Raw genomic sequence first — 27547 nt, 5'->3', positions numbered from 1 at the left:
ACTCCTATGGGGAGTGGGGAAAATGTGGGACTCACTCTCACAGGGAGTGTTTGAGGTGAATAGTATCGATACATTTCAGGGGGAAGCTGGATAAACATATGAGGGAGAGAGGAATAGAAGGAGATGCTGATAGGCTGAGCGGAAGTAAATTGGTTCCAGGTTTGTGTGTGGCCTGAATCCAGCAAAAACCCATTGGGATGAACGACCTGATGAGTGCTTTGAATTATTTTGTAACTTTTAAATTGCCATCAAGACAGTTCTACTTTTCCCAAAAAGACAAGACTTTTTTAAAGGAAATAGTTGACAGAAAATGATTTTGACCAGATAAGAGCGTTGCAGTCAATGTACCCTTTATTTCTGAAGGAGAGGTTGTATTTTATCAATGTAAAAGCTGTGGCAGTGTTATCTTTAATGAAACTTCCGCTCTCTGGTGTCTCTCCCACAATCTCAACCCCCAGAGTTTGGGCTGAAACGTTTTGAAACGTCAGCACTGCCAAAGGAAACTGCTAAACGCGGGGAAGTTGTCATTGGCTCGAATCACAACCGGCTTCCCTTAATAGTGAGTTGAAAAAAGTACCAGGAAGTGCAGAGTTTAACAATACAATCATGCTGCTTCTCGTGAGAGAGAATTGGTGAATTACCACCAGGCTGGGCTGGGCATTTCACACTGTGTGTGGGTGAGGATTCCCCAGTGTGTGGACAGAGCACAGAGACTCTCCTCCACCCGGAACTCTGCGCTAATGGAGTCTGTGCAACTTACCGAAGACGAGATGGCTGAAATAAAAAAGGAAGTAAGTGGATGGCCGCTCCTTTGACGCTGTGGGAAGGAGCGGATTCCCTCCCTCCTGCCCTCTGCCGCGAATTTGCCGGCTCTTTACCTGCCCCCTTGTCCGCTTAAAGGACAGGACAGGTGAGAGAGCCGCAAGGCTGACATACGTGGGGTGCTGGGGGAGACAGACTGGCACACCTAGGGCACAGTGGGGCTTGCGTGCCTGGGGTAACTGGGGCAGTATGGATGGGTACATCTGGGCACTGAGGTATGGATACACCTGGGCACAGGTACACCTGGGCACTGAGGATACAGGGTGGCACAGTGGCAAGGTGGTTAGTACTGTTGCCTCACAGCACTAGGGACCCGGGTTCAATTCCTGGCTTGGGTAACTGTGCGGAGTCTGCATGTTCTCCCCATGTCTGTGTGGGTTTCCTCCGGGTGCTCCGGTTTCCTCCCACAGCCTGAAAGACGTTTTGGTTAGGTGCATTGGCCATGCTAAATTCTCCCTCAGTGTACCCGAACAGGCGCAGGAGTGTGACGACTAGGGGATTTTCACAGTAACTTCATTGCAGTGTGAATGTAAGCCTACTTCTGACACTAATAAATAAACTTAAATTTAACCTGGTCACTGAGGTATGGGTACACCTGGTCACTGAAGCTGCCGTAGCTGGGGCAATGTGGACCTGTGCACTTGGGGAGTGACAGGGTGACTGCACATGGGGCACCATGGGTGAGGAGAAATTTCTTCACCCAGAGGGTGGTGAATGTGTGGAATTCGCTACCACAGAAAGTAGTTGAGGTCAAAACGTTGTGTAATTTAAAGAAGAAATTAGATATAGCTCTTGAGGCTAAAGGGATCAAGGGATATTGGGGGAAGGGGGAATCAGGATATTGAATTCGATGATCAGCCATGATCAAAATGAATGGCGGAGCAGGCTCGAAGGGCCGAGTGGCCTCCTCCTGCTTCTAGTTTCTATGTTTCCATGGGCTGGGCACATCGGGGCACAAGCTGAGGTATGTGGACTGGCATGGGCAAGCTGGCATGGGCATTGTAGGGAGTCGCCCACCTGGGCACTGGGTTATACCTGGGACAATGCAAGGCCACCACTCTTCATTTCATTCCGGTCCAGACAGGCCTCACTAACTGGACTGAGACTCCACATGGACTGGCCTCATTGTAAACACTGTCTCGGTGTCATCTATCCAAATTTACAAAACTCGAAACCAGAATTATTCCATTCAGATCTTCCCTTTGGCTTGGGTTAATAATATCCCAGTCATTCCTACATTGGAGGGGTTTTTTAAAATTTGGAATAATGCTTTTTGGAAAACCTTTGTTGAAGTGTCATGTGTTTTTCAGTATTAACAATGGCTCTTTTCTCAAGTTTAAAAATAGCCAATGTGATTGTGGTTAGAAGCAGGCTGACAGTATGTACAGAAAGAAGGACTAACACACACATCAACCTGTGAACAGGGCTCCACTCCCCAGAACACTAATCTTGTTGGGGAAATGTTGACAAGTGCTTTAATTCTCTGGAATGCTGGCTGCAAATTTGACTTATTTTAATTTTGTTCATTCTTTTCTCCTTTTCTCATACTGACCTTGAAGGAAATAGAATAGAACCATAGCGTTTATATGGAGTAAAGGGAAATATGAAGACATTAGACAGCAAATTAGAGGAGTAAATTGGAAGGAGGTATTCTCGGGGAAATGTACTGAAGAGAGGTGGCAGTTTTTCAAGGAATGTCTGTCTAGAGTTCTACAGGACAACGTTCCGAGCAGACAGGGAGGTGTTGGTCGGTTAAAGGAACCGTGGTGCACGAAAGCTGTGCGGGACCTAGTCGAGAAGAAAAGGAAAGCGTACAAAAGGCTCAGAGAGCTTGGCGAAGATAGGGATTTAGAAGAGTGTACGGCTTGTAGAAAGGGACTAAAGAAGGAAATTAGGAGAGCCAGAAGGGGTCACGAGAAGGCCCTGGCAGGTAGGATTAAGGAGAACCCAAAGACGTTCTATAAATATGTGAAGAGTAAAAGGATGAGATGTGACGGAATAGGGCCTATAAAAGGTGAAGGCGGGAAAGTCTGTACGGAACCAGTAGAAATGGCAGAGGTGCTCAATGAGTATTTTGCCTCGGTTTTCACAGAGGAGAAGGACCTGGGTGGATGTACTGCGGGCTTGCGGTGGACTGAAAGGATTGAGTATGTGGACTTTAAGAAAGAGGTTGTGCTGGAATCTTTGAATGGCATCAAGATAGACAAGTCACCGGGTCCGGATGGGATGTACCCCAGGTTACTGTGGGAGGCGAGGGAAGAGATTGCAGAGCCTCTGGCGATGATCTTTGAGTCGTCGATGGAGACGCGAGAGGTGCTGGAGGATTGCGGATGTGGTTCCTATTTTCAAGAAGGGGAATAGGGATAGCCCAGGTGATTACCGACCGGTGAGTCTAACCTCAGTGGTTGGTAAACTGATGGAGAAGATCCTGAGGGACAGGATATATGAGCATTTAGAGAGGTTTAGTATGTTCAAGAATACTCAGCATGGCTTTGTCAAGGGCAGATCGTGCCTTACGAGCCTGGTGGAGTTCTTTGAAAATGTGACTAAACACATTGACGAAGGGAAGGCGGTAGATATGGTTTATATGGATTTTAGCAAGGCGTTCGATAAGGCCCCCATGCAAGGCTTCTAGAAAAAGTGAGAGGGCATGGGATCCAAGGGGCTGCTGCCCAGTGGATCCAGAACTGGCTTGCCCAAAGGAGGCAGAGAGTGGGTATAGATGGGTCTTTTTCTAAATGGAGGTTGGTCACCAGTGGTGTGCCCCAGGGATCTGTTCTGGGACCCTTGCTGTTTGTCATTTTCATAAATGACCTGGATGAGGAAGCGGAGGGATGGGTTGGTAAATTTGCCGACGAAACGAAGGTTGGTGGGGTTGTGGATAGTCTGGAGGGATGTCCGAAGTTACAGAGGGACGTTGATAGGATGCAAGACTGGGCGGAGAAGTGGCAGATGGACTTCAACCCAGATAAATGCCTCTGCGTGCCCCCCTGTCGCCCGCCTCTGCGTGCCCCCCTGTCGCCCGCCTCTGCGTGCCCCCCTGTCGCCCGCCTCTGCGTGCCCCCCTGTCGCCCGCCTCTGCGTGCCCCCCTGTCGCCCGCCTCTGCGTGCCCCCTCCTCGCCCGCCTCTGCGTGCCCCCCCGTCGTCCGCCTCTGCGTGCCCCCCCGTCGCCCGCCTCTGCGTGCCCCCCCGTCGCCCGCTTCTGCGTGCCCCCCCTTTTTCACAGTAACTTCATTGCAGTGTTAATGTAAGTCTACTTGTGACACTCGTAAAATAAATTAAAGCTTAAACTTGAAACCAACCCCTTTGACCAAGCTTTTGGTCACCTTGTCTCATGTCACATTTTATTTGACCGTTGCTCCTCTGGATTATCTTTACTACATTAAAAACGCTGTTTAAATGCAAGTAATTGGCAACTGTATTTAGTTAAGAACAAATGCTTTGCTTCTTTTGTAAAATCTGATATTGAAAATACAAGTGGTAAAAGTGGCATTGGTGTGAAGATCGATAGATATTGCCACTTTGAGCTGTGAGTCTGAAGGTGAGAGTTTGTGAAGTGGAAAGAAAGGAAACATGGGTTCGAGCAGTCTGAGCTGTATTAGAAACTGCTAAAACTAATCCCTGAGAGAGGGAGAACCCGAGAATAAGATCAAAGAAATGAAAGACTGACATTTCTACAAATGATGTGTTGCATTTTGGAAAGTCAAACCAGGGTAGGACTTGTACAGTGAACGGCAGGGCCCTGGGGAGTGTTGAGGAACAGAGGGATCTAGGAGTACAAGTACATTGTTTGTTCGAAGTGACGACATAGGTAAACAGGGTGGTAAAGAAGGTGTTTTAGTACACTGGTCTTCATCAGTCAGGGCATTGAGTATTGGAGTTGGGACATTATCTTACAGTTGTACAGGACGTTGGTGAGGTGGCATTTGGAGTGTTGTGAACAGTTTTGGTCACCTTGTTATAGGAAAGACATTGATAAACTGGAAAGAGTGCAGAGAAGATTTACGAGGATGTCGCCAGTTCTAGTGGGCCTGAGTTACAGGGACAGGTTGGCCAGGCTAGGACTTTATTCCTTGGAACGTAGGCGAATGAGGGGCGACCTTATTGAGGTGTATAAAATCATGAGGGGCATTGATAGGATGAACACACGTAGGGCCCGATTTTACCAATCAGAGCCTAAGGGCGAGATCCGGCTGAAATACGGATCCGAGCTTGGAATCCTCTTTCCAGCGCGCCCATATGCGTTTTGCCGGCTCCGGTCCGATTCGTGCTGTGGGCGGGGTTTAGCGCTGCCGGACCGATCGGAGCTCTGAACTGTGCATGCGCAGTTCGAAAAAAAATCTGAAGCAGCCCGCCTGGGAGGGAAAGAAAAAAACAGAGAGCGGCTCTCTGACACAGACCATCTTGGGGGGAGGGGAGGGGGTGTGACTGATCATCCCCTGGGGGGGGGAGGGGAGAGGGTGTGACCGATCATCCCCTGGGGGGAGGGGGGTGGGGTGGGATGGGATGGAGTGGGAGGAGAGGGGGTGTGTCCAATCATCCCCTGGGGCGGGGGGAGGGGAGAGGGTGTGACCGATCATCCCCTGGGGGTGGGGGGGGGGGGGGTGGGGTGGGATGGGGTGGGAGGAGAGGGGGTGTGTCCGATCATCCCCTGGGGGGGGTGGGGGGGGAGGAGTGTGTGGGAGGAGAGGGGGTGTGACGTATCATCCTCTTGGGGGGGCGGGGGCCACTGCCACTCTGCGGCCGATCGGTGGGGAGGGGGGGGGCAGGGGGTTCCGCTGAGGTGAATAATGACAGTCGTGGTGTTTGAAGTATGCGGCCACTCCGGAGAGGAGGGATTTGTTCCTCCGGTGGGGAGGAAGGATCGGCTGCAGAGCGGCAGCGGAACCCCCTGCCCCCCCCCCCCACCGATCGGCCGCAGAGTGTCAGCGCCAACCCCCCCCCTCCCCCACCCCCCAGTGGATGATCGGTCACACCCCCTCTCCTCCCCCAGGGCATGATTGGTCACACCCCCTCCCCTCCCGCCCCCCAAAGGATGATACGCCACACCCCCTCCCCTCCCACCATCCCCCCCCTCCCACAATTCCCCCCCCCACCCCAGAGGATGATTGGTCACACCCCCTCTCCTCCTCCCACCCCCCTCTCCCTCCCCAGAGGATGACCTGGGTCAGGGAGCCGTTGCAGTCTCTGACCCCGCTCTTCGGAGGCTGCAGCGGTGACTTCGGATTTTTATTCGGCAGGTCGATTAGAGCACGGATCCGCATCGGACCAGAAGACGGTAAAGTGGGATTTGGCGGTAGAGTTGGGCGCGCAGTTCATTTAGTCGATTTAAATGCATGCTAATGCATTTAAATCGTCGGGCCGCCCGATTCAGGTGCGGGCCGGACCCGCGCCCGAATTGGGTGTCGGTAAAGCAGCGATCTGCTCGGAATCGGGTACAGATCGCGGTATAGGCCCGACACCTAACTTTACCCCGATTTTGGTAAAATCGGGCCCGTAGTCTTTTTCCCAGGGAAGGAGAATTGAAAACTAGAGGGCAAAGGTTTAAAGTGAGAGGGGAAAGATTTAAAAGGGACCTGAGGGGCAACATCTTCACACAGAGGGTGGTGCGTATATGAAATGAGCTGCCAGAGAAAGTGGTTGAGGCAGGTACAATAGCAACATTTAAAAAGCATTTGGATAAGTACGTGGACGGGAAAGGATTAGAGGGATATGGGCCAAACGTAGGCAATTGGGACTAGCTGGGAGAACACTGTGGTCGACATGGACTGTTTGGGCCGAAGGGCCTGTTTCCGTGCTGTATTGTTCTATGACTCTGTAACTGTAGAAGGATCATTTAGATCCGAAACATTAATCCTGTTTTTCTCCACAGATGCTGCCAGACCTAGAGTCATAGAGTCATAGAGTCATAGAGTCATAGAGTCATAGAGTCATAGAGTCATAGAGTCATAGAGTCATAGAGTCATAGAGTCATAGAGGTTTACAGCATGGAAACAGGCCCTTCGGCCTAACTGCCCAGTTTTCACCATTAAGCTGGTCCCAATTGCCCGCATTTGGCCCATATCCCTCTATACCCATTGTACCCATGTAACTGTCTAAACGCTTTTTAAAATACAAAATTGTACCCACCTTTTACTACTATCTCTGGCAACTTGTTCCAGACACTCACCACCCTCTGTGTGGAAAAACTGCCCCTCTGGACACTTTTGTATCTCTCACCTTAAATCCATGCCCTCTAGTTTTAGACTCCCCTACCTTTGCTGAGTTTATATAGCATTTTCTGTTTTTATGTGAGGAAAAACCTTGGGGCGGCATAGTGGCACAGTGGTTAGCACTGCTGCCTCACAGTGCCAGGGACCCAGGTTCAAATCCTGGCTTGGATCATTGTCTGTGCAGAGTCTGCACGTTCTCCCCGTGTCTGCATGGGTTTCCTCCGGGTGCTCCAGTTTCCTCCCACAGTCCAAAAGACGTGCTGGTTAGGGTGCATTGACCATGCTAAATTCTCCCTCAGTGTACCCGAACAGGCGCTAGAGTGTGGTGACAAGGGGATTTTCACAGTAACTTCTTTGCAGTGTCAATGTAAGCCTAGTTGTGACTAATAAATAAACTTTAAACATGACTGATTAGCATCTCCCTGAGAGTTTGGTAGAGGAAAATTGAGTCAAAGGGGATTGGATACCCAGCTGATGGGGGTGGTGGGAGGTAACTGTAGGCTAACGGGGAAACGGCAGATGGGAATTTAACCTCAGTGAGCTGGGTTGTACAGTTCTGTAAATAACATAACAATTGGTTGGAACTTTTAAAAATTCATTTATGGGAAGTGGGTGTCGCTGGCTAGGCCAGCATTTATTGTCCATCCCTAATTGCCCTTGAGAAGGTGGTGATGAGCCACTTTCTTAAACAGCTGCAGTCCCTGAGTTGTAGGTTCATCCACAGTGCTGTTAGGGAGGGAGTTCCAGGATTTTGAATCACTGACATTGAAGGAATGGCGATATATTCCAAGTCAGGATGGTGAGTGACTTAGAGGGGAACCTCCAGGTGGTGGTGTTTCCCATGTGTCCGTTGCTCTTGTCCTTCTAGATGGTAGTGAGCATGGGTTTAGAAGGTGCTGTCTAAGGAACTCTGGTGAGTTGTTGCAGCTGGTACACGTGGCTGCTGTGTATTAGAAATCATAGAATCATAGAAACCCTACAGTGCAGAAGGAGGCCATTCGGCCCATCAAGTCTGCACCGACCACAATCCCACCCAGGCCCTACCCCCACATATTTTACCCGCTAATCCCTCTAACCTACACATCCCAGGACTCTAAGGGGCAATTTTTCAACCTGGCCAATCAAACTAACCCGCACATCTTTGGACTGTGGGAGGAAACCGGAGCACCCGGAGGAAACCCACGCAGACACGAGGAGAATGTGCAAACTCCACACAGACAGTGACCCGAGCCGGGAATCGAACCCGGGACCCTGGAGCTGTGAAGCAACAGTGCTAATCACTGTGCTACCGTGCCGCCCCCACTATTGGTAGTGGAGGGAGTGAATGTTTGTGGATGGGGTGCCAATCAAGCAGGGCTGCTTTGTCCTGGATGATGTTGAGCTCCTTGAGTGTTGTTGGAGCTGCACCTATCCAGGCAAGTGGAGAGTGTTCCATCACATTCCTGACTTGCTTGTAGATGGTGGACAGGCTTTGGGGAGTCAGGAGGTGAGTTATTCCCCACAGGATTCCTTACCGGTGACCTACTCTTTTAGCTACAGTAATTGTATGGCTAGTCTATTCAGTTTCTGGTCAATGGTAACCCCCAGATGTTGTTAGTGGTGGATTCAGTGATGGTAATGCCATTGAATGTCAAGGAGCAATTGTTGGATTGGAGATTGTCATTGCCTGGCACATTGATGAAGCAGCTGAAGATGGTTGGGTCTAGGATCCTGTCCTGAGGAACTCCTGCAGTGACGTCCTGGAGCTGAGATGATTGACCTCCAACCACCACAACCATCTTCCTTTGTCCCAGGGATGACTTCAATTAGGGGAGAGTTTTTCCACTGATACCCATTGACTCCAGCTTTGCTAGGATTCCTTGATGCCATATTCGGTCAAATGCTGCCTTGTTGTCAAGGGCTGTCACTCTCACCACACCTCTGGAATTCAGCTCTTTTGTCCATGTTTGAACCAAGGCTGCAATGAGGTCAGGATTTGAGTGACCCTGGTGGAACCCAAACTGGGCGTCACTGAGCAGGTTGTTGCTGAGTAAATGCCGTTTGATAGCTCTGTTGATGACCCCTTTCATCAGTTGACTGATGATCGAGAATAGATTGTTGGGGCAGTAATTTGCTGGGTTGGATTTTTCCTGTTTCTTGTGTACAGGACATACCTGGGCAATTTTAACATTGCCGGGTAGATACCTGTGTTGTAGCTGTATTGGAACAGCTTGGATAGGGACATGACAAGTTCTGGAGCACAAGTCTTCAGTGCTATTGCCGGAATATCGTCAGGGCTCCCAATGATGCAATTAACCACGTTTTTAAAAAAAAATCACTTCTTATCCTCCAGTGTCTTGTAACTTTATTTCTTCCCCTTGCTGTTCTACAAAAGTGTTTGAGAAATGAAATATTAAAACCAGGAATTTTCTAGGGAAGAGTGTTCACTGGACTAAAAGCCTCTGTTGAGATTCTCAGGCTAATAAGCTACTGTACAACTGCATCTCCGAGTAAGATTGACTAGACTTTACATCCACTGATTAATAACTCGGTAAGCTTTCTTTCTCAAAGTTCACCAATTCTTGGCCAGGATTCAACAATTTCTGGAATGCTTACGCGTGTAATATTTTTGCCTCATTTGACCTTCAACTCACTGCCTCCATCCCAAGGTCATAGAATCGCAAAGCGCAGGTGAGGTCTTTCAGCCCATCGAGTCCACATCGACACATCAGAAACACCTGAACGTCCACTCAATCCCATCTGCCAGCACTTGGCCCATAGCCCTGAATGTTATGATGCACCAAGTACTCACCCAGGTACTTTGTAAAGGATGTGATGCATCCCGCCTCCACCACCCGCCCAGGCAGCGCATTCCACACCGTCACCACCCTCTGAGTAAAAATGTTTTTCCTCAAATCCCCCCAAACCTCCTGCCCCTCAACTTGAACCGATGTCCCCCCCGTGACTGACTCTTCAATTAAGGGGAACAGCTGCTCCTTATCCACTCTGCTCATGCCCCTCATAATCTTGTACATCTCAATCAGGTCACCCCTCAGTCTTCCCTGCTCCAATGAAAACAACCCAAGCCTACCCAACCTCTCCTCATAACTTCAATGCTCCGTCCCAGGCAGCATCCTGGTGAATCTCCTCTGCACCCCCTCCAGTGCAATCACATCCTTCCTATAATGTGGCGACCAGAACTGCACGCAGTGCTCCAGCTGTGGCCTCACCAAAGTTCGATACAACCCATCATGACTTCCCTGCTTTTGTAAGGGTGCGAGTGAACTGCTTCACACCCAGGAAAGATGCATGTTTATTAGCCTACAATTGACTGATTTCCATATGATTGGGGAATTCGGCACCCTGCTTCCCCCTCCTGGATGCTTCCCTCCTCTCTGGCGAGACGTCACGTCAGTGTGAATCACTGCTGCCATGCAGTAGCCGGGGCCAGGCACCATGACCACACCAGGGTGGGGGGGATCGGAGGCCATTGAAGCCCCTGGGTGGTCGGGAGGGAAGCATGGCAGTGCCCACCTGACACTGGTCGTTGGGCACTTTATGTGGGGTGTGGGGCCAGAATGTAGATGGGGCCAGAATGTAGTTGGGGCCATGCACAGTGGGGGCTATAAATAGTACCTATGCGGGGGGGGGGTTGGGGTTCATGCAGGGATGGATCACAAAGGGGCTACGGGGTCATGATGGTGAGGGGGGAGCATGTCGAGGATCTGCCGGGGAACCCATTAGGAGGGCTCTGATACCAGTGACCCGTGTTGGTGTGGCGGGGGGAGACCATGCAGCCGATAAGGGAAGGGGGGGGGTCCGATGTCCGAGGAGGGCGAGGGCCGGGAGAGCGATGCTGTGAGGTGTTCCTCTGCGGACGAGATATTGAATGATCTCTGCCTGTCTTTTCATGTGGGTGTGAGAATCACATTGAACTGCGAGTGGGGAGAGGCCTTCCTGGTGGCTGGATTAATTTTTATCCCTCAAACAACATCACAAACAGATTCAGGGGGAAGTTGTGGATTTCTTGAGCCTCTACCTGCAGGTAGTCAGGACTGTGTAAATTTTCCTCCGTGTGTTAGGTATAGATTGGGATCACGGTGGTTGTTAAACCTCCGTATAGTGGTTGGAGAATGTAACTGAAGGCGTGCCTTGGATCACAGAATCCTGTTGCCCAAATAAGGCATGCATGACATTGCAAGTTTGATATGTTGATTGATGTAATGAACATGGTAAGCTGGGGTTTCCTGTCTGTTACATCACATTTATCATTTCTGTTAGGAGTTCAGGTTTCCCATAGATACCACCCTGCTTGTACCGATTTCTGGGGGAATCTCCCTCCAAAAGACTCGATTCTCCCGGGGAAAAAGTTTCTCCTCATCGTGGTTGTAAGTGGGAGACGGCTTACTTTTAAACGGTGTCACCTGGTCCTCTCAGGATCTCTTGTGTTCCAGTAAGATCACCGCTCACTCCTTTTCTGAGGAAGGATTTTTTAAAAACCTGACAGGTCAGAAGGAGGCCACTGGACCCATTGTGTCTGCAACAACCCCACCCAGGCCCTATCCCTGTAACCCCCACATATTTACCCTGCTAACCTATACATCCCGGGACACTAAGGGGCAATTTAACATGGCCAATCCACCTAACCCGCATATCTTTGGACTGTGGGAGAAAACTGGAGCACCCGGAGGAATACCATGCAGACACGGGAAGAATGTGCAAACTCCACACAGACAGTGATCCAAGTCAGGAATTGAATCTGGGTCCCTGGTGCCATGAGGAAGCAGTGCTAACCACTGTGCCACTGTTCTTGCACTGGAGGGAGTGCAGCGAAGGTTTACCAGGCTGATTCCAGGGATGGCGGGACTGATGCATGAGGAGAGATTGAATAGGTTAGGATTGTTTTCGCTGGAGTTCAGACGAATGAGGGGGGATCACAGAGACTTATAAAATTCTAACAGGACTAGATTGTAGATGCAGGAAGGATGTTCCCGATGGTGGGAGAGTCCAGAACCAGGGCTCACAGTCTGAGGATTCAGGGTAGACCATTTAGGACGGAGATGAGGAGACATTTCTTCACCCAAAGTGTGGTGAGCCTGTGGAATTCAGGAAGTAGTTGATGTCAAAACATTGAATGTATTCAAGAGGCGGCTAGATATAGCACTTTGGGGCTACAGGATATGTGCACATTTGGAAGAAAATGGACTAGTTAGTGACAGGCAGCATGATTTTGTACGGGGAAGGTCATGTCTCACCAACTTGATTGAGTTTTTTGAAGGGATGACAAAGATAATTGATGAGGGAAGAGCTATGGATGTAGTTTATGTGGACTTTAGTAAGGTGTCCCAATTGGCAGACAGGTACAAAAACTAAAATCGCATGGGATTCAAGGTAGGCTGGCTAGATGGATACAGAACTAGCTTGGTCATAGAAGACAGAGAGGTGATGCATTTTGGAGGATCAAATTTAGGTGTGAATTATACTGTAAATGGCAGAACCCTTAGGAACATTAACATACAGAGGGATCTGGGCGTGCAGGTCCATAGCTCCCTAAAAGTGGTAACACAGGTGGTCAAGATGATTAAGAAGGCATATGGCATGCTTGCCTTCATCAGCCGGGCATGGAGTACAAGAGTTGGGAAACCATGTTGCAGCTATATGTGGTTAGGCCACATTTGGAGTATAGTGTGCAGTTCTGGTCACCACACTAATAGAAGGACGTGGAAGCTTTGGAGAGATGCACAGAAGGTTCACCAGGATGTTGCCTGGTCTCGAGGGTGTTGACTATGACTCTTCCCCCACTCTATCCTCATAGCCCCACACATTTACCTTGCTAATCCATCAAACATGCATATCCTGGGATATTAAGGGGCAATTTTGCATGGTCAATCCATGTAATCCGAACAACCTTGAAGTGTGGGATGAAAAATTACCAGAAGAACGTGGAAGCTTTGGAGAGAGTGCAAAGAAAGTTCACCAGGATGTAGCCTGGTCTCGATGGCATTGGCTATGAGGAGAGGTTGAATAAACTAGGATTGTTTTCACTGGAAAGACGGAGGCTGAGGGGAGATCCGATAGAGATCTACAAAATGATGAGAGGCACAGACAGGGTGGATAGTCAGAGGCTTTTCCCCAGGGTGGAAGTGTCAATTACAAGGGGGCGCAGGTTCAAGGTGAGAGGGAGAAAGTTTAAAGGAGACGTGCAGGGGAAGCTTTTCACGCAGAGAGTGGTGGGTGCCTGGAATGCGCTGCCAGAGGAGGTGGTGGAAGCAGGTACATAGCAACATTTAAGAGGCACCTGGATGGGAACGTGAATAGGGAGGGGATAGAGGGATACGGACCGAGTAAGGGCAGAAGGTTTTTTTTTCTCGTTTAATTAGGGCATCATGATTGGCACAGGCTGAAGGGCCTGTTCCTGTGCTGTACTGTTCTTTGGTCTCTTTGTTCTTTGTTCTAATACTGGTGCGTGTCCTTGGAGATAAATCCCCTCGTGAAGTTAGGTCAACAATGGCTTTCCCTTAGAGGAGAGACTAAAATTGGGGACTAAAGAGGTCTCTCATTTGAGAGGGAGATGAAAATTTTTTTCTCTCGAGAGGGTCACGGGTCTTTGGAACTCTCTTCCCTGGAGAGCGGTGAAGGCAGATCACTGAATATTTTTAAGGCAGTGGTGGATAGAATCTTGACCAGCAAGAGTGACAAAGGGTACAGGGGTCGACAGGAAAGTGAAGATAAAGCCATAGTCGGATCAGCGATGATCTTACTGAATGATGGAGCAAGCTTGAGGGGCTGAATGGCCTGTTTCTGTTCCTAATTTGTATGTATATTTGGTCGAAAAATAAGAGACGTCTTTAAAAAAATGGAGGCAAGTTTGAAAATCCAATGTCTGGAGAGAGAGCGTTATTTACAAAGAGCAACATACTAAGTGAGTGTACTAAGGAGGAAGAGAGCTGATTAAAGGCTGCTTTATATTGGAGAGTAAGCTATTGGCGGACTTATTAGTCAGTATTTTATATCTGTTCTCCGAATGCAGAAAAGGGACAGAATGGTGGACTGAAAGTTGTTGGATTTATAGAATCCCTGCAGTACAGAAAGAGGCCATTTGGCCCATCGAGTCTGTACCGACCACAATCCCACCCAGGCCCTATTCTCGCAACCCTCATTTACCCTGCTAATCCCCCTGACAGTAGGGTCAATTTAGCATGGCCAATCAACCTAACCCGCACATTTTTGGAGTGTGGGAGGAAACCGGAGCACCCGGAGGAAACCCACGCAGGCACGGGGAGAACGTGCAAACTCCACACAGACAGTGACCCAAGGCTGGAATTGAAACTGGGTCCCTGGCGCTGTGAGGCAGCAGTGCTAACCACTGTGCCACCGTGCCTCCCATAAATCCACCATTCTCCTGGTGGATTTAATACAAGTTCTTTTTAATGGTAATCGAGAAAACAATGAGACTTTACCCATCCCTTGTTGCCTGAGGGCAGTTAAGAGTCAACCACATTGCTGTATGCCAGACTGGGTAAGGACAGCAGATTTCTTTCCCTAAAGGACATTAGTGAACCAGAAGGGTTTTTCCAGAAATCGAAAATAGCTTCATGCTTGCCATTACTGAGACTGGAGGTTTATTAATTGAATCTTAATTCCATAAGCTGCCATGGTGGGATTTGAACCTGTGTTCCCCAGAGCATTAGCTTGGGCCTCTACAACACTGATCCAGTGACATTACCACTACACAGTCATCTCTGCCATTGTTGATGTGGCACAGATTGGGAGGGAGGCAACTGAGAGTACAAATATTTATTAGTGTCAAAGTAGGCTTACATTAACACTGTAATGAAGTTACTGTAAAAATCCCCTAGTCGCCACACTCCAGTGCCTGTTCGGGTGCACTGGGGGAGAATTGAGCATGGCCAATCCACCCTAACCAGCACGTCTTGAGAATAGAGAGTTAAGAATGAACACAGACTAAGACAGATGGGAAAATATTCTTCATGGTGACAGATGAGGAACCTGGGAGAGAGAGGGATCTGGGATTCCAGGTAAACTAGTTTCCAAAAAGCTACTGCACGGACAAAATAATCATCGAGGCTAATAGTGAGTGTGAAGAAGGTTGAAAACAGGAAGTGATACTTTGTAGAGATTTGCTCAGAATGCTCTGCAGTGTATTCAGTGTTGGGTACATTGGCCAGATAGATTCCGTCCTGACCCCTGTCGTTACGAGTGATTTTTATTAGTTACTAATCCAAATATGTAATTCGAGAGTGCAAGAAATAGAAGCAGGAGTAGATGACATGACCCATCCAGCCTGCTCCACTATTCAATATAATCATAGACATAGAACATAGAACAGTACAGCACAGAACAGGCCCTTCGGCCCACGATGTTGTGCCGAGCTTTATCTGAAACCAAGATCAAGCTATCCCACTCCCTATCATCCTGGTGTGCTCCATGTGCCTATCCAATAACCTCTTAAATGTTCCTAAAGTGTCTGACTCCACTATCACTGCAGGCAGTCCATTCCATACCCCAACCACTCTCTGCATAAAGAACCTACCTCTGATATCCTTCCTATATCTCCCACCACGAACCCTATAGTTATGCCCCCTTGTAATAGCTCCATCCACCCGAGGAAATAGTCTTTGAACGTTCACTCTATCTATCCCCTTCATCATTTTATAAACCTCTATTAAGTCTCCCCTCAGCCTCCTCCGCTCCAGAGAGAACAGCCCTAGCTCCCTCAACATTTCCTCATAAGACCTACCCTCCAAACCAGGCAGCATCCTGGTAAATCTCCTCTGCACTCTTTCCAGCGCTTCCACATCCTTCTTATAGTGAGGTGACCAGAACTGCACACAATATTCCAAATGTGGTCTCGCCAAGGTCCTGTACAGTTGCAGCATAACCCCACGGCTCTTAAACTCCAACCCCCTATCCAATCATGGCTTCAACTCCATTTTCCTACCCACTCCCCACATCCCTTAATTCCCTACGAGACCAAAAATATGTCTGCCCCAGCCTAACGAAGCAGCTTCCACAATCCTGTGAGGTGGAGAATTCCACAGATACTCAACCTTGTGAGTGGAGAGATTGCTTCCTATTTCAGCCCGTTATCCTGGGGCACTGTTCCTGTGTTTCAGATTCACCAACCATCGGAAACAATCTCTCAGCATCCACCCTGTCAAACCCCTTCTCAATTTTCTCGGTGTCAGTGAGATCTTGTCTCATTTTTTTAAATTCCCAGAGAATATAAACCCAATTTACTCCGAGGACGACCCCCCCTCATCCCAGGGAGCAACTTAGTGAACCTTCGCTGTACTGTGTGGAAGTTTATCCTTTCTTAAATGTGGAGATCAAAACTCCACACAGCATTGCAGAAGTGGTTTTACCAAAACCTTGTATAACTCCAGTAACACTTCCTTATTCTTGTACTCCAAGCCACTTGCAATAAAGGCAACATCCCATTTGCCTTCCTAATTGTTTGCTGAACCTGCATGTGAACTTTCTACATTTTCTGCAAGCCCTTTGAACATCAACAATTACAAGTTTCACATCATTTAAAAATAGTCTGATTCCAGAGTATTAAGACCATAGTGAATAGCTTCACACTCCCCGATATGCTTCTCCATTTTCCATCTTGTTGTCTACTCCCTCAACCTCTCTGTATTTCTTTGCAGCCTCTCTCTGACCTCTGCACAACTTGCCTTCCCACCTAGCATTGTATCATCCACAATCTGAGATGATGAGATAGAGAAAATCTATCAGAGTCACTAAAATAGATTCCCATCATGTCTAAACAAGAGTGATCACAGATCACAATTCAGCAAAGGGGGACCAAGGGGTTGATTAAGAAGGGGAAAAAGAGTATGAAAGTAAGCTGGCAGAGAACATAAAAATTGACTATAAAAGCTTCTTTCGGTATGTAAACTATAAAAGCTTCTTTCGGTATGTAAAGAGAAAAAGATCGGCAAAAACAAATGTAGACAGTCAGAAACAGAGAATTCATAACGGGAATAAAGAAATGACCGAGGAATTAAATTCATATTTTGCTTCAGTCTTCATAAAAAAAGACATGAATAGTATTGCCGGAAGTTCTGAGACAAACCAGTTTTAGTGAGGAGCTGAAGGAAATCAGCATTAACAGAGAAATGGTTTTGGGGAAATTGATGGAATTGAAGGTGGATAAATCTCCAGGCCCTGATAATCTTCATCCCAGAGTACTTAAGGAAGTTCCCCTGGAAATAGTAGGTCCCTTGGTGGTTAATTTCCAAAATTCTTTGGACTCTGGACTGGTTCCTACAGATTGGAGGGTAGCTAATGTAAGCCCGCTATTCAAAAAGGGAGGTAGAGAGAAAACCGGGAACTATGGACCAGTGAGCCTAATGTCAGTACTGGGGAAGTTGCTGGATTTCATAACTCAATATTTGGAAGGCAGTGGTATAATCAGACAAAGTCAGCATAGATTTACAAAAGGGAAATCATGCTTGACGAAATCTATTGGAATATTTTGAGGATGTAACTAGTAGAGTTGACCAAGGAGAACCAGTGGATGTGGCTTATTTAGACTTTCAGAAGGTCTCACATCACAGACTACTATGTAAAGTTAAAGTATATGGGATTGCAGGTAATGTCTTGAGATGGATATAAAGGTGGTTAGCAGATAGGAAGCAAAGAGTTGGCATAAATGGGTCTTTTCCTGATTGGCAGACAGTGACTAGCGGGGTATTGCAGGGATATGTGCTTAGGGCGGCACGGTAGCACAGTGGTTAGCACTGCTGCTTCACAGCTCCAGGGTCCCGGGTTCGATTCCCGGTTCGGGTCACTGTCTGTGTGGAGTTTGCACATTCTCCTCGTGTCTGCATGGGTTTCCTCCGGGTGCTCCGGTTTCCTCCCACAGTCCAAAGATGTGCGGGTTAGGTTGATTGGCCAGGTTAAAAATTGCCCCTTCGAGTCCTGGGATGTGTATGTTAGAGGGATTAGCGGGTAAATATGTGGGGGTAGGGCCTGGGTGGGATTGTGGTTGGTGCAGACTCGATGGGCCGAATGGCCTCCTTCTGCACTGTAGGGTTTCTATGATTTCTATGATTATATTCATTAGAGTTTAGAAGAGTGAGAGGGGGTCTCATAGAAACTTATAAAATTCTGACAGGGTAGGTTCAGAAAGAATGTTCCCGAGGTGGGGGAGTCCAGAACTATGGGTCAAAATTTAAGGATAAGGGGTAAATCTTTTAGAACTGAGGTGAGGAGAAATTTCTTCACCCAGAGGGTGGTGAATGTGTGGAATTCATTATCACAGAATGTAGTTGAGGCCAAAACGTTGTCTGATTTCAAGAAGAAATTAGATATGGCTCTTGGGGCTAAAGGGATCAAGGGATATGAGAGGAAGGGGATATGAGGATATTGAATTCAATGATCAGCCATGATGAAAATGAATGGTGGAGAAGGCTCAAAGGGCCGAATGGTGTACTCCTTCTAGTTTCTGCGTTTGTTATTGTGAATGCTTCATTGAGGTACAGATTTGGTAAGTGGGAGGCGGTGTGGGTTGGTGTTTTTTGTTATGTGTGGAGAGTGTAATTACTGACAACTTTATTGTTTTGTTTGCAGGCTTTAGAAAATCTGCGGCCGTATCTGTGTGATAAAATAATTGCAGAGAGACACTTTGATTACTTACGAGCAAAAAGGATACTGTCAAAGGATGATACAGAGGAGATTTCTTACCAGATAGCGGGCAGGCGAAAGGCAGGAAAGTTACTTGATCACCTAACAGAAAATCCGAAAGGCCTGGATACACTGCTCAGCAGTATCAGGCGTGAGGGCACGCAGAATTTCCTCGTCCAGAGAATAACAGATGAGGTGCAGAAGATTAAAAATGAAAAGCTGATCCAGAAAGGTAAAAACATATTTTCTCTCTCTCTCTCCATCAAAGTATGTGTCTGCATTTCTTCTCCTTGGGTATAGAGTTAAAATTGTATTTTCCCTCACCGTTCGATAACTTTGATAGGTGTTATAATCCAGGTCAGAAACCCCAAGGTTTTTTTATGAAGTGAGCCCAGACCAAAAGTTTTGTACTTTGGTAACGGTAAGCATAAGATGTTTCACTCCAGGTATGATTCAATGACCCTCTAGGGAGCTTTTATCAAACAAAGTTTATTTAAGAATACAGTTAACATATAACATAATTAGCAATCACTTTTACCAATTACAAACTAAAAATAATAACCATGACATTGTACATACCTTAACAGCTAAATGTGCTGTTCCAACCAAACAAACCCTGTTCTAGGTTTAGCACAGAAGACAAGTATGCTCATGTGATGCTGGATTTTGCAGCTTTCCAACCCCTGCTGTGGACTCCTGGACGTTGAGTTGAAAACACTGAAGCCTTCCGGCCCTGGAACTTTCAGCACATTTCAAGAGTCAGAGGCACTCCTTGCCTCCAGCTATCAGCTCGCCAGCCACCAAGAGCTGCATTTCCAATACCAGGGAGAGAGACAGAAACACACTCTGGGACTCCCTCGTTATTGGGAACATTCATTCTGAATCTACTCTGTCTAACTCTTAGAATTTTATAAACTTCTATGAGATCCCCTCTCACTCTTCTAAACTCCAGTGAATATAAGCCTAACCGACTTAGTTTCTCCTCATATGACAGACCTGCCATCCCAGGAATCAGCCTGGTAAGCCTTCGCTGTGCTCCCTCTATAGCAAGGACATCCTTCCTCAGATAAGGACACCACAACTGCACACAATATGCCAGGTGTGGCCTCACTAACACCCTGTACAATTGCAGCAAAACATCCCTATCCCTATACTCAAACCCTCTCACGGTGAAGGCCAACATGCCATTTGCCTTTTTTACTGCCTGCTGTACCTGCGCGCTTACTTTCAGTGACTGATGCACGAGGACACCAAGGTCTGACTGAGTATCCACCTCTCTCAATATGCATCCATTCAAGTAATAATCTGTCTTCCTATTATTGCTACCAAAGTGGATAACCTCACATTTATCCACATTATTCTGCATCTGCCATGCACATGCCCACACACTCAGCCTGTCCAAATCACACTGAAGTATCTTTGCCTCCCCCTCACAGCTCACCCTCTCACCCAAAGTTGTATCAACTGCAAATTTGGAGATAATACATTCAGTTCCACCTTCCAAATCATTAATATATAATGTGAACAGTTGGGGTCCGAGCACAGATCCCTGTGGAACCCCACTAGTCACTGACTGCCAATCAGAAAAAGACCCATTTATGCCAGCTCTTTGCTTCCTATCTGCTAACCAGCTTTCTATCCATCTCAAGACATTACCTGCAATCCCATGTGCTTTAACTTTACATAGTAGTCTGTTATGTGAGACCTTGTTGAATGCCTTCTGAAAGTCTCAATAAACCGCATCCACTGGTTCTCCTCGGTCAACTCTACTAATTACATCCTAAAGAATTCCAATAGATTCATCAAGCAAGATTTTCCTTTTGTAAATCTATGCTGACTTTGTCTGATTATACCACTGCCTTCCAAATGCTGTGCTATGAAATCCTTGTAATGGACTATAGCAGCTTCCCCAGTACCGACGTTAGGCTCACTGGTCTATAGTTCCCTGTTTTCTTTCTACCTCCCTTTTTGAATAGCGGGCTTACATTAGCTACTCTCCAATCTGTAGGAACTGGTCCAGAGTCCAAAAAGTTTTTGAAATTAACCACGAATTAATCTACTATTTCCGGGGGCACTTCCTTAAGTATCTGGGATGAAGATTATCAGGACCTGGAGATTTATCCACCTTCAATCCCATCAATTTCCCCAATTTAGGTTAGGACTTTATTCCCTGGAGCGCAGAAGAATGAGAGCAGATTTGATAGACGTGTATAAAATTATGATGGGTATAGATAGAGTGAATGCAAGCAGGCTTTTTCCACTGTGGTTAGGGGAGAAAATAACTAGCGGACATGGGTTAAGGGTGAGGGGGGAAAAGTTTAAAGGGAATATTAGTGGGGGCTTCTTCACACAGAGTGGTGGGAGTGTGGAATGAGGTGGTGAATGCATTTAAGAAAAACTTGGACAGGTACATGGATGAGAGGGGTGTGGAGGGATATGGTCCAGGTGCAGGTCAGTGGGACTAGGCACAAAAATGGTTCAGCACAGCCAAGAAGGGCCAAAAGGCTTGTTTATGTGCTGTAATGTTCTATGATTCGAAAACCACTTCTCTACTAATGCTGATTTCCTTCAGCTCCTCACTAAAACTTGTTTCTATCAGAACTTCTGGCAGTATTATTCATGTCTTCCTTTGTGAAGATTGAAACAAAGTACAAATTCCTTGGCCATTTCTTTGTTTCCCGTTATGAATTCTCCCATTTCTAACTGTCTTTGTGAATCTAATACTATCTCTAATCTCCCTTTGGCCACAATTCCCCTACCACTCTTGTGTCAAACAGGAATAAACATCTTCTGGAGTTCACCTATTCTTCTTTAAATACCTGCCATTACCTGTCCACTGTCTTTCCTTTCAGTAATGTTTCCCTGTCCATCATAGCCAATCCATCCCTCATACCATCATAGTTAGCTTTATTAAGATTCAGTACCCTGGTCTCAGAACCAACTCCATCACTTGACAAAGAATTCTACCATATTATGGTCACTCATCCCCAAGGGTTCTCTCACAACTAGATTGCCAACTAATCCTTTCTCATTGCACAACACCCAGTCCAAGATGGCCTGTTCCCTTGTTGCTTCCTCAATGTATTGCTCCAGAAAACCATCCCGTATGCACTCCAGAAATTCCTCCTCTGTTGTACTGTGACTAATTTGACTCTCCCAATCTATATGCAGATTAAAGTTGCCCAGTATTACAGATGTTCCTTTAGCATATGCATCTCTGATTTCCTGTCTAATGCTTTTCCCAACATTACCACAACAGTTTGGTGGTCTGAAGACCACCCCCATCAATGTTTTTTGCCCCTTGGTGTTTCTTAACCCATACAGATTCCACATTGTGTGGGCTAATATTTTTCCTAAATATCGTATCGATATCATCTTTGATCAACAATGCAACTCCACCACCTTTTCCTGTCTGTCTGTCCTTCCTAAGCACTGCATAACCCTCAATGTTTATTTCCCGTCCTTGGTCATCTTGGAGCCACGTCTCTGTAATGCCAACTATATCATATCCCTCTACATCGATCTAGATGAGCCTTCTTCTGCTCCAATGAAATGTTGAGAAGGCTGAAGGTGATATTTTTGATTTCCTTCACAAACCCTGTTCTCTGGTCACCAATTCCATCAGCTTCCTTTGCCAATGTCTCTGCCTTTGCAGTCTGCTCTCAACCTCGGGAACTTATTAGGCCCTGAATCACGCTTCGAATCCCATGCCCTCTTCGTCACAAAGACTGTCTCCATAATGTAGCCCATCCCCACCCCTGCAACAGCTCATCTGAAACTTTCATCCCTGCCGTTGCCATCTCTCAGACGCCAGGCCATCCTCCCGTCCTTTGGAAATTTCAGTTCTTCCATAATTCTGCTGTCCGCACTCTTAACTTCATTCTGTGCTCACTGATCTACGTCAACTCCCACCTTGTGAAGATTCACTTTAAAAATCCTCATGCTTGTTTTCCAGACACCTTGCCACTCTGTACCTCTGAAATCCCATCCAACCCTACAATCCTCTCTCAAGCCTGCGATTTTCCAAACTTGAGAATGGGACCTCCTGACCTTATCCTGCCCCCAACTCCCTGGAGTGAAAATTGGGTGTAACAGAGTCAAAGGTTGGCAGGAAAACAATAGCTGAACGATGGCCTGCCTTCAAAGAAGAGGCATCAGTGAAGAATCCTAGAATCCCTCCAGTGCAGAATGTGGCCATTCGGCCCATTGAGTCTGCACCGACTCTCTGACAGAGCATCTTACCCAGTCCCTCTCCCCAGCCCTAGCCCCATAACCCAGTGTATTTACCATGGCCAAACCACTTAACCTATGCATTTTTGGAGTGTGGGAGGAAACCGGAGCACCCAAAGGAAACCCATGCAGACACTGGGAGAATGTGCAGACTCCGCACAGTGGCCCAAGGCCGGAATCAAATCCGGGTCCCTGGGGCTGTGAGGCAGCAGTGTTAACCATTGTGCCACCGTGTCACTAGTAGTTTCGGATACAATCAAAGTATATTCATTCAAAAGAGAAAGGCAGGACAAACAAATCCAGAGCTCCCTGGATGATTAAAGGGACATAAATTAAGATGAAGAGAAAGTGAGCCAGGTCTACCCTGCCAGGAAGTTTCCAAAATCGAGCAACTGGCCTCGGTGAAAATCCAGCCTCTGATTTGTTGCTTTTTCACGGAATTGTGTCCCTCTGATAGATTTTCTTTTCTAGTTAAGGAATTAAAATTATAAGCCACATCAAATCGATATTCATCGAGTGTCATGTATCTCTCTCCTCCATTTTTTTTTTCTCTTCCACCTGAAGCAGGAACCTTTTCGAGCAGTTGCGAGACGTCCAAAGAAATATCCGGAACAAACAACCTGTCTGTGTTTTCTTCTGTTGAGACCAGCACTCAGAGGACAGAAGCAAACATTCTGTTTCACCCGGAAGGAGAGTACAGCCCAGTGCCGTCTGCCTCACCAACTCACTCTCCGTTAGACTTACAATCTATGTCCTTGCTGGAGAAGACAGTCGTATTGAGTAATGTGGAAACCATGCCTACAACATTAAGCCTCCCCAGGCCCGGGGAACCTGGAGCACCTTCTCTTCCTCCTGAACTCGAAGCTGAATCTGAGGGAGCGTGTAGCAATTCCAGTGACACTGAATTCTTACCCTTGAGGTCACGTGCGCCATGACCTCAAAATCCCAAAATCAGTCTTTGCTAAAAGCATATGGATATGGACGTACAAAAGGAAAGACTGATTCCATTTTGTTAAGCATCAAGGTATATTACGAAGCCAAACTAGACCCAAAATCTTTTTTGTTTTGACATCAATGTGAGGATAAGATGTTTCACTTCAGGTGTGATTCTATTGACACACTAGGAAGCTTTTATGAAAACAAATTTTATTTAACAATACAGTTTAATTATAACAAATGAATTAGCTTAACATTTAACTGATAGTATCAGCAAGAACTTTCAAAAGTTAATTGGGGGAATCTGTGGGAAGGCAAAGGGACGTCTGGTAAGTGGGAGGCTTTTAAAAATGTGTTAACCAGGGTTCAGGGTAAACACATTCCTCTTAGAGTGAAGGGCAAGGCTGGCAGAAGCAGGGAACCCTGGATGACTCAGAATATTGAGGCCTTGGTCAAGAAGAAGAAAGAGGCACATGACATGCATTGGCAGCTGGGATCAAGTGAATCTCTTGAAGAATGTAGGGGGTGTAGGAGTAGAGTTAAGAGAGAAATCAGAAGGGCAAAAAGGGACATGAGATTGTTTTGGCAGATAAGGCAAAGGAGAATCCAAAGAGCTTCTACAAATACATAAAGGGCAAAAGAGTAACAAGGGAGAGAGTAGGGCCTCTGAAGGATCAACAAGGTGTGGATCCACAAGAGATGGGTGAGATCCTAAATATTTCTCATCAGTATTTACTGTTGAGAAAAGCATGGATGTTAGGGAACTTGGGGAAATAAATACTGATGTCTTGAGGAATGTACATATTACAGAGAAGGAGGTGCTGGAAGTCTTAAAGCGCATCAAAGTAGATAAATCCCCAGGACCTGATGAAGTGTATCCCAGGACATTGTGGGAGGCTAGGGAGGAAATTACGGATCCCCTAGCAGAGATGTTTGAATCATCGATAGTCACGGGTCAGGTGCCTGAAGATTGGAGAGTGGCAAATATAGTGCCTTTGTTTAAAAAGGGCTGCAGGGAAAAGCCTGGGAACTACAGGCCAGCGAGCCTCACATCTGTGGTGGGTAAGTTGTTGGAAGGTATTTTGAGAGACAGGATCCACAGGCATTAGAGATGCAAGTACTGATTAGGGACAGTCAGCATGGGTTTGTGAATTGAAAATCATGTCTCAATCACAAATTTGATTGAGATTTTTGAAGGGGTGAACAAGAAGGTAGATGAGGGCAGTGCAGTTGATGTTATCTACATGGACTTTAGCAAGGCCTTTGACAAGGTACCGCATGGTAAGTTTTTGCATAAGGTTAAACCTCATGGCATCCAGAGTGAGGTAGCTAAATGGATACCAAATTGGATTGATGAAGAAGCCAGAGGGTGGTTGTAGAGGGTTGTTTTTCAAACTGGAGGCCTGTGACCAGCGGTGTGCTTCAGGGATCGGTGCTGGTTCCACTGTTATTTGTCATTTATAGTAATGATTTAGATGAGAATATTGGAGGCATCGTTAGTAAGTTTGCAGATGACACCAAGATTGGTGGCATTGTGGACTGTAAAGAAAGTTATCTCAGATTGCAATGGCATCTTGATCAATTGGGCCAGTGGGCTGATGAATGACAGAAGGAGTTTAATTTAGATAAATGTGAGGTAGATTGAATCAGGGCAGGACTTACTCAGTTAATGGTAGAGCGTTGGGGAGAGTTACAGAACAAAGAGATCTAAGGGTACATGTTCATAGCTCCTTGAAAGTGGAATCACAGGTGGACAGAGTGGTGAAGAAGGCATTCAGCATGCTTGGTTTCATTAGTCAGAATATTGAATACAGGAGTTGGAACATCTTGTTGAAGTTGTACAAGACATTGGTAAGGCCACACTCTGAATACTGTGTACAGTTCTGGTCACCCTATTATCGAAAGGATATTATTAAACTAGAAAGAGTGCAGAAAGGATTTAGTAGGATGCTACTGGTACTTGATGGTTTGAGTTATAAGGAGAGGCTGGATAGACTGGGGACTTTTTTCTCTGGAACATAGAAGGCTGAGGGGTGATCTTATAGAGGTCTATAAAATAATGAGGGGCATAGATCAGCTAGATAGTCAATATGTTTTCCCAAAGGTAGGGTAGTCTAAAACTAGAGGGCATAGGTTTAAGATGAAAGAGGAGAGATACAAAAGTACCCAAAGGAGCAACCTTTTCACAGAGGGTGGTGAGTGTCTGGAATAAGCTGCCAGAGGTAGTAGTAGAGGCGGGTACAATTTTGTAATTTAAAAAGCATTTAGACAGTTACTTGGGTAAGATGGGTATAGAGGGATATGGGCCAAATGTGGGCAATTGGGATTAGCTTAGAGGTTTTTTAAAAAAAAAGGGCGGCATGGACGAGTTGGGCCGAAGGGCCTGTTTCCATGCTGTAAACCTCTATGATTCTATTTGATCAATACTTAAACATGACAAGATACAATTCTTAACTGCTAACCAATCTCTATTAGTTCCAATTCGAGCAATATTCCTCTTATAGACTTCAAACCCAACTTGAAAATCAGCTAGCAAGCCACCAGGCTGTCATGCTTGTTAACAGTTCTAGAGCCCTTGAACATCTCTGGAGAGAGAAAGAGACAGAGAGACGCCTGTCTTCTGACGAGCCAAAAGCAGCCTCCAGAGAGAGGCTGACTACATTTTCCCTGTAAGCTTAGCTGCGCCCATTAACACATGACTGCCTCTGTCAAGCAACCTAATCCAAACCCTACTCTGAAACCCCAGGAGAAAAACCAAAATAAACAAAAATGCATTAACTCCGATTTAAAACAAATACATTCCCAGCTAAAATCAATTATTAGCCTGCATTCTCTAAGGCGTTTTGTTTCCCGGACGGGCTCGCCTTCGATGGAACTGGAAGATCCCATCGACAGACAGCTGGAAAGTCCCACCTTCTCATCCTATGGTAACTCTCACACACGACCAGTTACAACCCATTTGTTGCACGCTTTTTAATAATCTCCAAGTAAAAAATGTTTAGCTTCAATGATAAACCTTGACCGTTAATTGTGTGTACCTAATTGTCACATCGGTCATGATCGGTGTTGGGTTCAGTTATGTGATGTGTGTTCTTTTGGTTTATAAGATGTTTTAACAAAATTCATGAACTGACCTGAGAAGGAATTATGTTCTCAAATCTTTTATTAATTTGGATTGCTTTTGGGGTGAGGGGGTGGGGTTGGCGGAGGGAGGTGGAGGGGTGGGGGGGGGGGGTGGGCGGTGGTTGGGGGAGGGGGGGTTGGTGGTGGTGAGAGGGTTCTTTCTTTTTGTCTCAATTTAACAGAGATCCCCATAGGAAAAACAGGAAAGGGCTGCATTTATCAAGCAGCTGATCACACTTTCACAGACACTTTCAAAAGCACTTCATACGGAACAAATTATATTGCAAGTAACTTTTGGCTGTTATGTAGATAAACCTGGTGGCCATTTAGTGCACAGCAAGACTCCAAACAGCAGGGAGGTGAATAGCTAATGGCAGGAAATGTCGCCCAACAAATGCCAATCTCCCCGCTACTGGAAGCGATGCCCTCTGTATCTGAAATGGACAGGAGCTGTTAATGGCTCACCAGAAGGCAGGATCTCCAAACCTGGAGCATGTCCTTCAGAACGATATTAACACGTTAACCTATATATGTGTCTCAAAATGCAAGGTGTTTTTGTGAAATTACGCCTGAAAATTAGAAATAGAAT

The 27547-nt window shown here is 46.6% G+C and overlaps 1 protein-coding gene across 2 annotated transcripts; it reads left to right on the top strand.

Annotated features, from left to right (window-relative positions):
• Window positions 1-589: 589 nt before the first annotated feature.
• On the top strand, window positions 590-27015 carry bcl10 (BCL10 immune signaling adaptor). 2 transcript variants are annotated; one of them, XM_078219014.1, is made up of 3 exons: window positions 590-791; window positions 18616-18901; window positions 23467-27015. In XM_078219014.1, exons 1-3 carry the CDS (start codon window positions 741-743, stop codon window positions 23832-23834), a joined length of 705 nt encoding a protein of 234 aa, XP_078075140.1. In that variant the 5' UTR covers window positions 590-740; the 3' UTR covers window positions 23835-27015. The 2 variants fall into 2 exon arrangements, with proteins under 2 accessions (XP_078075140.1, XP_078075139.1); XM_078219013.1 differs by having other exon boundaries at window positions 23464-27015.
• Window positions 27016-27547: the final 532 nt, after the last annotated feature.

The sequence above is a fragment of the Mustelus asterias genome, chromosome 8 (assembly GCF_964213995.1).
Source record: "Mustelus asterias chromosome 8, sMusAst1.hap1.1, whole genome shotgun sequence".
In the NCBI taxonomy this organism is placed as follows: Eukaryota; Metazoa; Chordata; class Chondrichthyes; order Carcharhiniformes; family Triakidae; genus Mustelus; species Mustelus asterias.
Note: the sequence above shows the minus strand (reverse complement) of the source record. Positions and strands in the feature narration are given on the sequence as shown.

What these genes read in the sequence shown, in the direction of transcription:
- bcl10 (XM_078219013.1), top strand. Translation starts at nt 741, where the DNA reads ATGGAGTCTGTGCAACTTACCGAAGACGAGATGGCTGAAATAAAAAAG. An exon ending in TGGCTGAAATAAAAAAGGAA is followed by an intron (nt 792 to 18,615) that starts GTAAGTGGATGG and finishes TTTTGTTTGCAG; the next exon opens with GCTTTAGAAAATCTGCGGCC. An exon ending in TGAAAAGCTGATCCAGAAAG is followed by an intron (nt 18,902 to 23,463) that starts GTAAAAACATAT and finishes TTCCACCTGAAG; the next exon opens with CAGGAACCTTTTCGAGCAGT.